General features: G+C 36.7%; 1 protein-coding gene across 2 annotated transcripts in view; it reads right to left on the bottom strand.

Annotated features, from left to right (window-relative positions):
• Positions 1 to 14971, bottom strand: part of LOC150082890 (deubiquitinase OTUD6B-like) — a 373124-nt gene that overhangs the window by 100132 nt on the left and 258021 nt on the right. For both annotated transcript variants that reach the window (XM_090376893.1, XM_090376895.1), the window contains one exon: positions 4998 to 5135. In XM_090376893.1, coding sequence (XP_090233019.1) covers positions 4998 to 5135 — 138 coding nt within the window. The remainder of the gene's footprint in view (positions 1 to 4997; positions 5136 to 14971) is intronic.

Below are 14971 nucleotides of genomic sequence, written 5' to 3' on the forward strand. Positions count from 1 at the left end.
TTGAAATGAGGCCTCCAGACCTGTATACAGTACTCTAGGTGTGGCCTGACCATCGCCTTATACAATGGAATAATCACCTCCTTATCCCTGCTGGAAAAATTCCTGTATATCATTGACAATACTCCATGAGCTACTCTTGCAGCCCGTCTGCACTGCTCAGAGAACTTCATATCTGCCTGCACAACCACCCCCAAGTCCCTTTCATTCTCTACCACTGTCAGTGTTGTACCACAGAGTTGATACGTTGCTCTGGGGTTGCTGTTTCCCATGTGTAGTACTTTACATTTATCAATGTTAAACTTCATTTGCCACCTCTCAGCCCATCTGCTCAACCTTTCCAGATCCTGTTGCAGCAGCATAGTGTCAGTAGTGTCCTTGACAACCCTGCCAACCTTTGTATCGTCTGCAAACTTGGACATTAATCCCGATATACCATCATCAATATCATTTATAAATACAGAAAACAATAATGGACCCAACACTGAGCCCTGAGGGACTCCACTAATAACATCAGTCCACGATGAGCAGTGTCCATTGATTACCACTCTCTGTCTTCTCCCCCTCAACCACCCCTTTATCATATGTTCATCATAACCTCAAAAGTCTTCAGTCATACTGCATGTGGAAGAGGTGGGGAAGGGTTGAGCAGAACTTAGCTCTGGAGACTAAACATGGGTTCCACCACTTCAAGCCTCCAATAAGCAAAGTAGTGGCATTGCACCGGTTGATGAGAGTCATCTACCACCTAGTATTGTCTGGTAACACAGAGGGGCAGCATTCCTCCATGTGGTGTGGGCGCCTACAGTGTGCTTGTGCATGGAGGTTATACTCAGGATTACTAATAGTCCCACCAACGTGAAGGTGCAAGCAGAGGATCTGGCTGTCACAGACCGCCCAGACTTTACTGAAATTGGGTCCACTTGACTTGAATGCCACCCGAATATCAGTTCCACCAGCATTTTTGACTCCCAAAGACAAGCTGTACTTGCTACAGAAAAGCTGTAGCAAGTACAGCTTGTCTGTAGCTGAACCTCTGGTAGATCCAAATAAAGTTTTGCTTCCACCATTCCAGATCAAACTGGAGCTCATGAAAAATTTTGTGACGGCTTTGGAAGTGAATGGTCCTGCATTTACATACTTTAAAGAGAAATTCCCAAGATTTAGTACAGAAAAATTAAGGCAGGCATTTTCTTTGGTCCACAAATAAGGCAACTTTTCAAATATGAACAGTTAGAATGTGCCCATAGTGATAGCAAGAAATCAGTGTGGAAAGCCTTTTGAAATGTTTCAACTGGTTTATTAGGAAATGTTAAAGCTGGCAACTACAGGCAGTTTGTGGAAGATCTCATTACTTCTTATGAAAAATTGGGGTACAGCATGTCATTGTTGAAACCTAGATTTCTTTCCGCCAAACTGCGGTGCCATCAGCGATGAAATGGTGAGTGCTTCTATCAGACATCACAGTGATGAAACAAAGATACAAAAGCAAATGGAGTGCCACCACGTTAGCCGATTATTGTTAGATGGTGAAAAGGGATGCTCCCAAAGATGAATACAAGCGTATAACGAAAAGGTCACGTGTTTGACACGTATGTTCGTGGGAGTGATAGGTATATTCGTAACTACATCTTACTTCCATATAAATAAAAAATACCTTGTATAAATATAAAAAAACTACTTTTTTTGAAAACAAGAACCAATCTTCCATTTTCAGAACTTTTTCTGTGTTTAGCACCCCAAAATCTATAAAGTAAACTTACTTTCATGCCCGTAACAAGATATGACCCAAAATTTGTTCAATGTTATCGGCAATGAATCTTCATATATTAATATTTTCAGTGGTAGGTATGTAGCACTACAGTTTTCATGTGGAGGCCTGGGAAATATGTACACAGATCTACATTTCAAGGTGTCACTCCATACATACTGCCATATCTTATCTTCATTTCCAACTAATTACAAACAGTTTATTTGGGCTTACAAAAGCTGAAACTGAAGAACTTCTGTGGAATACACATCTAGAATTTGATAAAACTAAATATACCACTTATGTTAACAAACTCAAGGTAATGGAAAATGAAAAAGACCCAAGAGTAATTGCACAATTCAACATTAAGTTTGCTATGCAATATAGATAAGCTAGTAGGATAAATCATTGGATTCTCATCAAAGATATACAAGAATTTTGCCAGCAGGGAGAAAAGTGATTATCCCATTGTATAAGGCAATGGTTAGGACACACCTGGAGTATTGCACACGGATTTGGAAGACTCATTTTAAGCAGGATATGGATCTGTTTGATTGGGTACAGAGCAGATTAAAAAGATTAGGTATTGGAAATTGGTGAAAATAATAAGCACTTAAATCTGCATGGAGTGTAATCTGTCTTTAATTTCTTAAAGAATTACAGATTATTTTCAGACGTTTGTAAAGACAGCAGAACTGGTAAATTATAGTGACTAGGACTGAAGTTTTTTTGAAATCCCATTGGTAATGGAAGCACAAGGCGTGGAAACTTGAATAAAATTTTATTTGGTTATATCATATTTATGTTCTTTAATTCTTTTGAATAATCTTCTACCAGTTCATCTAATGTATGATTTCTGGTAATCTTTGCATAAAGAAGAATAATCTCTTGTTAAAGAAGCATAATAAGTCTCTCTTAACAGAAATATACAGAAACTAACAGACACCATAGCTATTATAAAGTTTAATACCAATCAGTCCGTGAACACAAAAATAGACATTCTAAAAAATATTTTAACATATGTATAAATATACATATTTTCAAAAGCAGAGTATTAGAGCCGATAAAAAACAAAAATAAGAACCATATAAGTATAACTTGAAAAAACAACCTCCATCCCCCCTTAAAACATAATCTTGAACCCACCCACACAATTAAGATGCTCACAAAGATTAGCAACCAAACAGTTATCCAATCCTACAATGGTCAAATCCCCTCATCCTCAGTGATAAACTATGATTAGAACCCGAAGACTTTAACTGGAATTTTAATTCAAAACATTCTTTGTTTGAGAGTACAGTACAGAAAATATAAATATAATGAATTGTAAACGACTCTCTTGACATATGAGGCTAATGGTATCATAAGGACAGCATTACAACAGTGTAAGTATTCATAGTTATCCATTTACTTAAAGTTAATTTATTTAATTTCGATTATTAATCAAAATTATTTTAATTTTAATTAAAATTATTAAATTAAGTTTTAAATCATTTTTAAAATTATAAATAATTATTTAAAACTTAAAATTTAATGTTCACATGATATTTGCTAACTAATTCAAGACTAAACCTTAACAAGTAAGAAATGTGTAATCAAATTAACAAGTTTATGTAAATCAAGTCACCATAATTTACCAGTTCTGCTATCTTTACTGTCACTAAAGAAGTGGTACAGGAAGTACCATGAAACGTCTGATAATAATCTGTAATTCTTTAAGAAATTAAAGGCAGATTACACTCCATGGGCAGTTTAAGTACTCATTATTTCACCACTTTCCAGTTCTTGATATACCTGCATACCACACTGCTAAAAGAATATTTAAGATTAGATATGTTTCTCAAGAAAGAAGCAAGTCCCACAAATTACAGCATCTTGAAACTAAGCATCTGCAGGGCGATCTTATTGAAATGCTGATGGCATCCTCATTCTTTCTTGGATGACACACATGAAGGAACACAGTCCTTTTGTTTGTGAACATTATATGATACACTGTGCTGCCACTTTATTAGGTACACCTACCTAGTAGCGTGTTGAGCCTCCTTTAGCCTTCAAAACAGCCTGAATTCATCTAGGCATGGATTAAACAAGATGCTGAAAATGTGCAGAAATGGAGTACGATGCAGACATGAGTGTGTTATGCAGATCCTTGAGATTCGACAGAGGTATAGGCCTGCAGCGAACAGCCCTTTCCAGCTCATCCCAAAGATGTTCAATAGGATTGAGATCCGTGGACTGAGCGGGCCACTGCAGCAAAGAAAAGTCATTGTCATGTTCCTGGAACTATTCCATAGTGATTTGGGCTTTGCGCACCGGCACATTATCCTGCTGGAAGTAACCATCTGACTGAGGATAAACTGTCAACATGAACGGATGCACTTGGTCAGCAACGATGTTTAGGTATGATGTGGCATTCACACGAATTTATGAGTATCAATGGACCCAACGTGTGCCAAGAAAACATTCCCCACCACCTTTCACAGTAGTTGTCAGACATGACAGGTCCATGGATTCATGTTGTTTTTGCCAAATTCTGAGTCTTCCATCAACATGATTCATGAGGAACTTCGACTCATCAGACCAAGCAACTGTTTTCCAATCCCCGATAGTCCAGTGCTGGTGTTGCTGTGCCCACAGGAGGCGTGCTCTCTTATTCTTCATTGATAACAAAGGTAAGCGATGTGGCCTTCAGCTGTTGTAGCCCAGTCATGATAAAGTGCAACTAGTGGTCTGTTGCAATATTTTGTTTCACGCCCCAAGGTTGTATTCTGACATGATGTGCGGCATTGTGGCCCGTCTGTTTGCTTGCACAATTCTAGCCATCCTCCTCTGACCTCTCTCATCAACAGGCGATTTTCTTCCATAGGAGTGCCATTGGAGGATGGCATTCTGTTTGCTGTACCATTCTCGACATACCCTTGAAACTGTGGTGCATGAAAAGTTCAAGAGAAGTGTCGTTTCAGAGATGCTTTGTCCAGCACGTCTTGCATCTACTACCACGCCACGATCAAAGTCCGTTAGATCACTCCTTTTCCCCATTCTTGCTACGGTTTGTATGCTTAACTGTTACTAGAAAGGTTGTTCTGCTGCTTTTATATCCAAAACTGTGGTCATGTGATTTGCAATGTTGTCGGACAGACCATTAGTGTGCACAGCAGAGGTGTACCTAATAAAGTGGCACACAGTGTACATCATAGTTATTTTGGAAAAAAATAAATAAATAAAAAAAAATAAGAAAAAACCTGCTCACTTCATATATTGCAAGATCTCTTTTTGACAGAATTACTTTAAATTTCTCAGCTTCTGTATTTCTAGCCCCTTTCAAATTTTCAATTTCCATCTGTGCTATGAGCTGATCTCGTTCTTTTTCTTTAACGGCTTTTTTTTCCTTGAAAAATCAAAACAACAAAAAAGTAACAATATTAAACGAAGTTTTAAGATGCATTCCTTACAAAAAACATGCTTCTGATATAAAAGCATACCTCCTCTCTTTCACACACACACAAACCTATTTCAATTGTAAGAAAATTCTATAAAACACAATATTCGTAACTTCGGCGGCAGCATTATCTTACTCCACAAAACTAAAATACTACTACTGCTATTATCCCACAACTACTACCAGCACTGAGTAGATAAATCAGTAGCATCTGGAAAGTATCATGGGACTGTCCCCACATGTATTAGTCAGGGAGAAAAATTAACATGATCAGCTGGCTTCTCCCTTCTGTATGTGAAATTAATGAGATCACAAAATCTGCCAAAAGCCCTCAATATTGTACTTTCATTTGGTTTATTACTTACCTTATTTATCCAAATCATGACTTTAAAGAGTTATTTACTTTGTAGGTTATTTCCATTAAGAGATAATTACACTGGAAATGTTACCTTTATTAATAGCATCATGTTCAAGAACCTTTCTTAGTTTCTTGGTCGCCTGCATCACTACTTGCAATTATCAGGATGAGCAGGAAGGTAAGAGGAGCAAAATGATACTAATGGACTGAATGACTCCTCATTGGTTGATCAGAGGTTCCATTAACTCAACCTACCCTCAAAAGATCACTTCTCTTGAAATCACATGCAATGATTTTAATCACTGAGCAAAAAAAAAAAAAAAATCAATGTCTTTTATATTTATTATAAGAAATACGCATTTAGTCAAAGCTTAATAAAGAGATGGCAATCACATCAATAATCCGTTGTAGTTATGATTCATAAAACAGTAGTATGAGAAATCATTGGTTAAACTAAAAACAGTGTTTAAAAATCGTGTTAAGGAAGCGTGGTTTCAAAAGAGTAATTGAAAAACTTAGCCTAGAGGAGGAGGGGTGCACCATATCATCTTTTAGTTGTCTGAAATTATTTGAAACTAAAAAAGGATTAAGGCCAATAGTCAAGAACGACTGACTTTCGATGGTTCATCTTCAGTTGGCAATAAAAAGAAGAGTGAAAGGGTTGCTGTAGATCTTAAGTATCCGAAATTTTGTGCTGGACATGTGGTAATTTTTTAATTCACACGGTAGACAGGGTAACCGGATTCCAAATGGTAGACAGGGTAACCGGAAGTTTTGTGTTTAAGACATCAAGATCAGTGTTGAGACAATACCATTCTATTATAAGGGTTTCGTTTAGAAGGAGTTTGTAACTTGAATTTAATTTGACAATGGTTGTTGCGGAATCAACTGAGGGGTTGTGGTTAGGAGTGTGTACATGTTGAGACAGTTCAGTATTTCCTTGCTGTATCCAAAAAATATGGACGTGGTAGTAGGCACGTGTGTTTGTGATGGTAGGTGATCCAGATTTATTAGTAGTGCTCCCGACGTAGCATGCGTTACAGTCGGGTTGACATTTGATTAAATGAACTATGTTGTTGATGTCTTTAGTGTCATAAATGTGGGTTTCTTTATATTTATTAAAAAGGGGCTCCTAACTTATTATTGGTAGAAAAAAAATTATAGAGATATTAGTGTTAGTGAAGATAAGACATAATCGTCTAGCGGTTTGGCAGTAGTAAGGGAGAACAACGCGAATGTTGGATGGGTTGGGTTTTTTAAAACTGGGTATAGAAACACTTAAACTACTAATCTTATTTTTAACAGTTGAAATAAGTTGTTGGATCAGTTTGATGGGATATTTTCTGGTTGTAAATTTTTCAGTCAGATATTTAAGCTCTAAAGATAGATCATCCTGTGATTGGCAGTACTTGACGGCATTAAAAACTTGGTTGTAAAGAACTGAATTCTTTAACTAAGGGGGCGATGTGAGAGAAAATGTAGGTATTGGCCTGTGTTGGTTTTTTCCTGTAGATTTTCATCTTAAGCCTGTTATTTTGTTTATATATGGTTAAATTAAGAAAATTGATTGCGTTATTAGTTTCTAGTTCAAGGTGCGTTTTTAATTTTGGGTGTACTGAATTAAAACTGGTAAAAAGATCGCTGATGGTGTTTTGGTCTCCAATTATTAGAATGTTGTCTGCATACTGGATGTAAAGTTTAATATTTGCTGGAAAAGGTTGAAGAGTCTGGTGTTTGACCGTGGCAAGGTATATCTCAGATAAGGGTGCTGAGATACCTAGGCCCGTAGCGAGTCCGAAATTCTGTTCATATACTTGGTCTTGAAAATAGAAGTGTCGAGCTTCTAATTAGTACAGTAACGAGCTCCAGAAGGCTGTCAATGTTAAGAGAAGTCAGATTCGCTAAGGTATTGTCCAAAGTTAAAAGGTTGCATAGGGCCTGTAAAATGAAATCGAGGTTTACATTAGTGTATAGGGACACTGCATCAAAGGAAGCCAGTAAATTGCTCCGGAATAACGTGATAAGGCTTATGTGTTCCAACGCTTGGCATGTGTTGTAGATCCGGAATTTAGAAAATTTCATGATGGGAGAAATGATCTTGACCAGGAAGGAAGATAAATTTGCGAAGGTGGATTTGCTATAGGAAACAATCGGGCATAAAGGGTGGTCTGGTTTATGGAGCTTAATAACACCAAACATATGGGGTAAGATGTTGTTACGGATACCTATTTGTTTTAAGGTGTGTAAATTTATTTCATGATTTGCTCATAGCCTTCTAAGCAGGGTATTTAACTTGTTTTTCAGCTTTGAACTGGTGTAATTATTGTCAATTTTATAAGTTTGGGAGTCAGAAAGAACTTGTTGTATTTTATTAATGTAGTCCTGTTTATCCAGAATAACGATGGTGTCGCCTTTGTCGGCTTTTTGGATAATAACATTGGGATTATTTCTTAACTTACATATATTAATTTGTTGCTGTTTAGACATATTAGACTGGGATGTAAGACTAGTGTTTACAACAGTGTTTGTTTCATGGAAAATGCAGTTTTTATCTGGATGATTCCTGAGTTTAGTTTGTAGTTCTGTTATACAATTTTCTATAGGATAGTATTTACTTTTAACTGCAAAATTGAAACAATACTCGAGGCTATAGAGTTCAGAGGGAGGGAACGTTTGGGATGAAATATTAATGATGGAAGGTGTGCAAGGTTTGTGGTGTACTTGAGCAAGCTTATTCCATTTCTTCAAATGCTTTTGGCTGACTTGATAGGTTGCTGCATTGATACGTATGTTGTTTAAATCAACAAACTCAATCCACTCTGTTGGGGTCATGCTCCTTTTTAAATTATATTTTAGGTAACGTATGTGGTGTCACAGTTTATGTTTGTTGTGAAACCTGTTCCGTAATTCTTCTTTAATGATAGCTAAAGAAAATTGATGAGTAAGGTGTGGATATTTACTACAAACAAGCTTGGAGGATACATGGGTGAATTTAGGAATTCTGTTGTGCGAGAGGCATTTCTGAAGAAACAAAATAAGCAGTTTGGACACGAAATATTTTACAATAGTTTTTGTGAACAGAAACTGTCTATTGACTGTGTCCGCATTCATTATTAGGTTTGGGAATAGGCAGTCCGGATGAGGTGTATTAGATCAACGTTAAAATATCATAATTAATGACCATAAAAGAGTTAGCAAAAGCTTAAGATGCCGAAGTTCATGACAAAAAATATGACAAGGAACAGGTTTTACAACAAACAAACTATTACACCACATACATTACCTAAAATATAATTTAAAAAGGAGCATGACCCCAACAGAGTGGATTGAGTTTGTTGATTTAAACAACATACGTATCAACGCAGCAACCTATCAAGTCAGCCAAAAGCATTTGAAGAAATGGAATAAGCTTGCTCAAGTACACCACAAACCTTGCACACCTTCCATCATTAATATTTCATCCCAAACGTTCCCTCCCTCTGAACTCTATGGCCTCGAGTATTGTTTCAATTTTGCAGTTAAAAGTAAATACTATCCTATAGAAAATTGTATAACAGAACTACAAACTAAACTCAGGAATCATCCAGATAAAAACTGCATTTTCTATGAAACAAACACTGTTGTAAACACTAGTCTTACATCCCAGTCTAATATGTCTAAACAGCAACAAATTAATATATGTAAGTTAAGAAATAATCCCAATGTTATTATCCAAAAAGCCGACAAAGGCAAACACCATCGTTATTCTGGATAAACAGGACTACGATAATAAAATACAAGTTCTTTCTGACTCCCAAACTTATAAAATTGACAATAATTACACCAGTTCAAAGCTGAAAAACAAGTTAAATACCCTGCTTAGAAGGCTATGAACAAATCAGGAAATAAATTTACACACCTTACAACAAATAGGTATCCGTAACAACATCTTACCCCATATGTTTATGTTATTAAGCTCCATAAACCAGACCACCCTTTATGCCCGATTGTTTCCTATAGCAAATCCACCTTCGCAAATTTATCTTCCTTCCTGGTCAAGATCATTTCTCCCCTCATGAAATTTTCTAAATTCTGGATCTACAACACATACCAAGCGTCTGAACACATAAGTCCTATCATGTTATCCTGGAGTAATTTACTGGCTTTCTTTGATGTAGTGTCCCATTCCACAGGCTTCCTTCTGTTATAGCGTGCCTGCTTGTCTATATAATGTTCTCTGTGAATTACTCGGCTTCTGACAAGGCTGGACGCTAATATGTATTTCCAGAAGACCTGGGTTTCAAATGATAGTCCAGTAGTTGGATTAGGAAAAAAATCTTACGCCCTCAAGCCCACTCAGACTTAAATAAGAGTAAACCCGCAGCATCAAGATCGCGTTGTGATTAACTCAAAGGTTCTCCTTAAGTTGAACTTTGAGCCCGCATAACTCAAAGTCTACTCAATAAATTATGTGTAACAGAATTGTCACAAGGCAAAATGATCAACAAAACAAGATTTATTAAACATATAAGTCATATACATGAGTACATTTGAACTGGTCAAAGCTTTAGAATAATTGGTATGTGGTTACTTGGTAAATTAACTGAATAACAAGCGTTAGCAGTATTAGAATTTTGGAATGTTTTTCATGTGCTTTTCCACTATTTCTCTTGCGAAAATTCACAATCACTGATGACAGTCATGTCATACAACTGTTCCATTATTAGAATAAGAATACATCTGTCAACCTAACAATTACAGTGAGTATTATAACAACTAATTGGTCAGGTCGCGTTAACTGTTAAATTCTAACTATGTAAAGTAGATACACATATGTCAGAATGATTTTTATGAGAAGAGAGGTCAGTGTGTGTGTGAATTTAAGGCAAGGGAAAATTATAATTAACTTCTAATGGTTGAGTTTGTTTGTTTCAGAAAAAGGCTAATCACTTACCGACAAAATGCCTTTCTTCCTCGGCGCTCCTTGGTATTACCGTTTGATCCATAATTACGACTTTGGGCTACCATCCTCGATTTTCTTTCTCGGCTGATCTTCTACTCTCACACTTCACTACTTTCGGCACTAGAAAAACTCTACCAGATAGTGGAAAAACCTCTTGTAAATCTTCAACTGTTTTCTAAGTCTCTCAGATCTCACTCTGACTTTTCCAACACTGAATCCCACAAAATCTATGTTAAGACTGGCAAGCCCTCTCAGTTTCTTTTCCCTTTCCCTATAAATACCTCTACATTTCCCCTACCTATTCTGACCTCACGGGTCAATAATGTGGGGCAAGGAGCTAACTTGGGGACTGTCGACTTTGGAATTTGACGCAACTGAAAATGATATATATTAAATACATACAGGAAATCTCATATTTTTGTAAGGTAGTTTCTTTTGTTTTGCAATTGCGGCCATTGAACATAAATCAATACACTCATACGAACAGAATTTTAGAATGACAGTCATTGACTTTATTAGTTTCGATCTGGTAAGGAATTATGTCTCATGTTCTAATTTCTCACTGTGTTCTGTCACAAGTCGCAATCTGCTCTTTTCGTTCCTGAGGCAATCACGTGTCGCTGCCCGCCTGCCTGCTATCGGGAGGGGGAGTGATGTCACTAATTGATCCGGGCACAACGCGGTGTATCGTTTCAACAACTTCCCCATAGGGCGGCGACTGACTGCTGCTACGAAATCGAAAGTTAAACGGCATTCATTCCGTCAGATTAGTTGTATAGACCGTGGAAAAAAGTATAGGACACTTTGAAGAATAAATGCTTCTTAAAAGCAGGTGAAAGGGATAAAAAAAATGATGGCATTTTTTAACACTTTAACAGTCCCTATACACTAATGTAGCCCTCGATTTCACTTTACAGGGCACACGCAACCTTTTAACTTTGGACAATACCTTAGCGAATCGGACTTCTCTCAACATTGACAGCATTCTGGAGCTCATTACAGTACTAATTAAAGCTAGACACACCATTTTCAAGACCAAGTATATCAACAGAATTCCGGACTCGCTATGGGCCTAGGTATCTCAGTGCCCTTATCTGAGATATACCTTGCCATGGTCAAACATCAGACCTTTCAACCTTTTCCGGAAAATATTAAACTTTACATCCGATAGGCAGATGACGTTCTAATAATCTGAGACCAAAACACCATCAACGATCTTTTTACCAGTTTTAATTCAGTACACCCAAAATTAAAAACACACCTTAGAACTAGAAACTAATAACGCAATCAATTTTCTTAATTTAACCATATACAGTAATACCCCGACTTACGCTACCCTGACTTACGCAATTCTTGATTTTTTCGTTTGGCAACGCTGCCGCCCACTATCTTCAAGGTCGTTTTTCATATGTTATCGATATACGGTGCGACGGCGGAGAATGAGAGTGAAAGATGAACAAAATTCAGCTTTGCTGCTTTTATGTCTTTTATATCAGTGAAGGGGAAACACATTTCACCATAATAACGTAAAAACCAACACAATTCTAGCTATCGGTATAATCGCAAATGCAATTAGATCGAGTTTACTACCAGTTTATAACAGATTTCACTAGCAGAAACCAACTGGATTTTTATTGTTTTATGGTAGTAACCCCTAGAAATGTGAGGTGTTAATAGCGTATCTCTGCCTTTATGGTGTTGTTTATTCAGTTGCTACATGCGCGCAGCTTTGTTTATGCGTATCAAGCGTGCCTCCTCGTTTTGTAATTGTGCTTTATTCCCTAAAAATGAGTAAAATACTTAATTAAAAGGAGTGAAAAGGAAGCGTCCTGGTGAAGACACTGCAGATTCAGAGAGAAAAAGAAAAGCAATTATCGATAAACAGAGGCGGACTGGGTCAAAAAGTCTTACCCGGGAAAATTTATAGTGGCCTCATGCTATGGTTTATGGCCAAAATCACACTGGCCCACCGGGGTTTCCCCGGTAAGGCTTATGGCCAGTCCGCCTCTGTCGATAGAGAAAAAATATGAAATTGTGAAACGTTTTGAGCGAAATGAAAGACCATGCGATATTGCACGTGCTACAGGCCTAAATGAAGCAACGGCGGAAAGCACATACAATTGCAAACTTGACAGGTTGAAAATTGAAAAGGGCTCAATTGTAAAGGGCTTAAAAATTTTAGAAAACATAGACTCCAATGAAGAACGCGTTATAGCTACAAAGCAAGGAATAAAAAAATTATTAGCTTGCTACGAAGAAATTCTGCGTGAAAAAAAGAATGCGCTGTGTCGGATGCGAAAAAAAGAATGCGCTTGCGAATTTGTTAGATTTTATGAAGCCATCGACATCGAAATAACTTTTTAACGTAAGTCATTTGTTTTTTTAATACATATTTTGTATTAATATGTATAAAGAACTGCAATTTTATTAATATTTTTCTTCCAAACTAGTGTTTTTGTTAGTCCTTGGTCCCAATTAAGCAAAATTTATATGTATTTATATGCAAAGTTGTACCCCGACTTACGCGAATTCGACTTACGCGATTTTCGTCGGACCCACCTATCGCGTAACTTCGGGGTATTACTGTATAAACAAAATAAGACTTAAGACAAAAATCTACATGAAAAAAACCAACATAGGCCAATACTTACATTTTCTCTCCCATCACCCCCTCAGTGTAAAGAAATCAGTTCTTTACAACCAAGTTTTTAATGCCTTCAAGTACTGACAATCACAGTATGATCTATCTTTCGAGCTTAAATATCTCAGATTAGTAGTTTAAGTGTTTCTAAACCCAGTTGTAAAAAATCCAACCTGTCCAACATTCTTTAGCATTAGCAGAGGCATATGATGCAAGAAAGCAAGCTTATACAGCATCAGCCAAAAAAAAAAAAAAAAACCTTCCACTTCACCTCTCCGTTCGTTCGAAATACCTGTCCAACTGGTCCTTAAATTTATTTAGGCTATCAACCTCCACAACAAGGGATGGAAGTCTGTTCCACCAACCAACTACCCGCTGGCTAAAGGCAATTTTCCGCACATCTATCCTACATCTGTCTTTCCTCAATTTGAATTTATGCCCTCGCAGGTGATTATTTTGAGCAAGAGGAAGAATCCCATCAGCATTGAGCATGCTCAAACCATTCAAGATACCTCCACTTATCGTGAAGTAGATCCGGCACTGTTTACCAATTTGGTCAATCAATACAATAAAATGTTAACCACGTATTGAAAAAACAACTACATTACTATGGTTCAGTTAAAGGAATTGAAGTCCAGAACATACAATATTCCTGCACTTTTCGGTCATGTAAAATTACACAAAACTGGATTTCCTATTCGACCTATTGTTTCCTACAGGAACTCTGCATTTTCATCCTTAGCCACACATGTATATAACATTATAAAACCCTTTAAACAGGTAATATAATTTGGGATTAAGAACTACGATACATTATTTAATAATCTTAAAGACTGTAGACTCGACGACTATGACAATTTATTCTCAATAGATGTTACCTCGTTATATACGAATGTAAACGTTGAATACACATTAGATATTTGGGATATGTTAAATAAAAAAACTCGACACCGATTAATTATACGAAGCTAATTAAGGAAATTTTTCACTTAATTAAACTGTTAGTTAAGGCCAACTACATCACCTTTCGAGACAAGGTGTACAAACAAATTTTTGGATTACAAATGAGCCCGAGTGGCTTAATGTCAGAGATCTATCTCTCAACGATTTAGCATATACATTTGACACCTTTTCGACCCCGTATCACATACTATGGGAGGTATTTAAACGATGTTCGAGTTATTACCGATAGTAGTACTATCCAAGACATTTTACATTCGTTTAATAATATTCATTCTAGACTCAAATTTACATTGGAAAGGGAGGATACGGATACAAAGTCATTAAACTTTCTAAATTTCACGCTTACCCGGCACTCAAATAAAATACAATTTAGCATCTATCGAAGACCTACAAGCAACGGTATGCTTCTACATTATAATAGCTATCACCCGTTCACCTACAAAAGATCGATTATCTTTAATCAATTTCTAAATGCCTATAAATATTCAACGACGGATCTGCTTTGGACTCAGAAATACAGATATTAACTAGCAGATTCTTAAACAGGGGTTATTCCATTACCACAATAAACTGAATTAGGGTACAGGCTAAGGATAGGATACAAAATACTGTACCAATCAACAATAGTAATATCAAAAAATACTTTATTTCTGTCCCATATGTTGAACAGTGGCACAAACAGCTTAACAGATTCTTTAAAGATACCGAATTTAAAATTGTAGCTAGGCCAATATGGAAGTTACACATTATACTGAACAATCGCTCAGTTCTTTCGAAGTTCGCAACACAAATTAATGACCTGGTATACAACATTTCTTGCGGTGATTGCGACTCGTATTACCAAGGTTCGACGCGATTTTCTCTTAATATTAGTGTAAATC

Source organism: Mastigoproctus giganteus, chromosome 7, assembly GCF_048544385.1.
Source record: "Mastigoproctus giganteus isolate SK-2022 chromosome 7, ASM4854438v1, whole genome shotgun sequence".
NCBI classification, from domain to species: Eukaryota; Metazoa; Arthropoda; class Arachnida; order Uropygi; family Thelyphonidae; genus Mastigoproctus; species Mastigoproctus giganteus.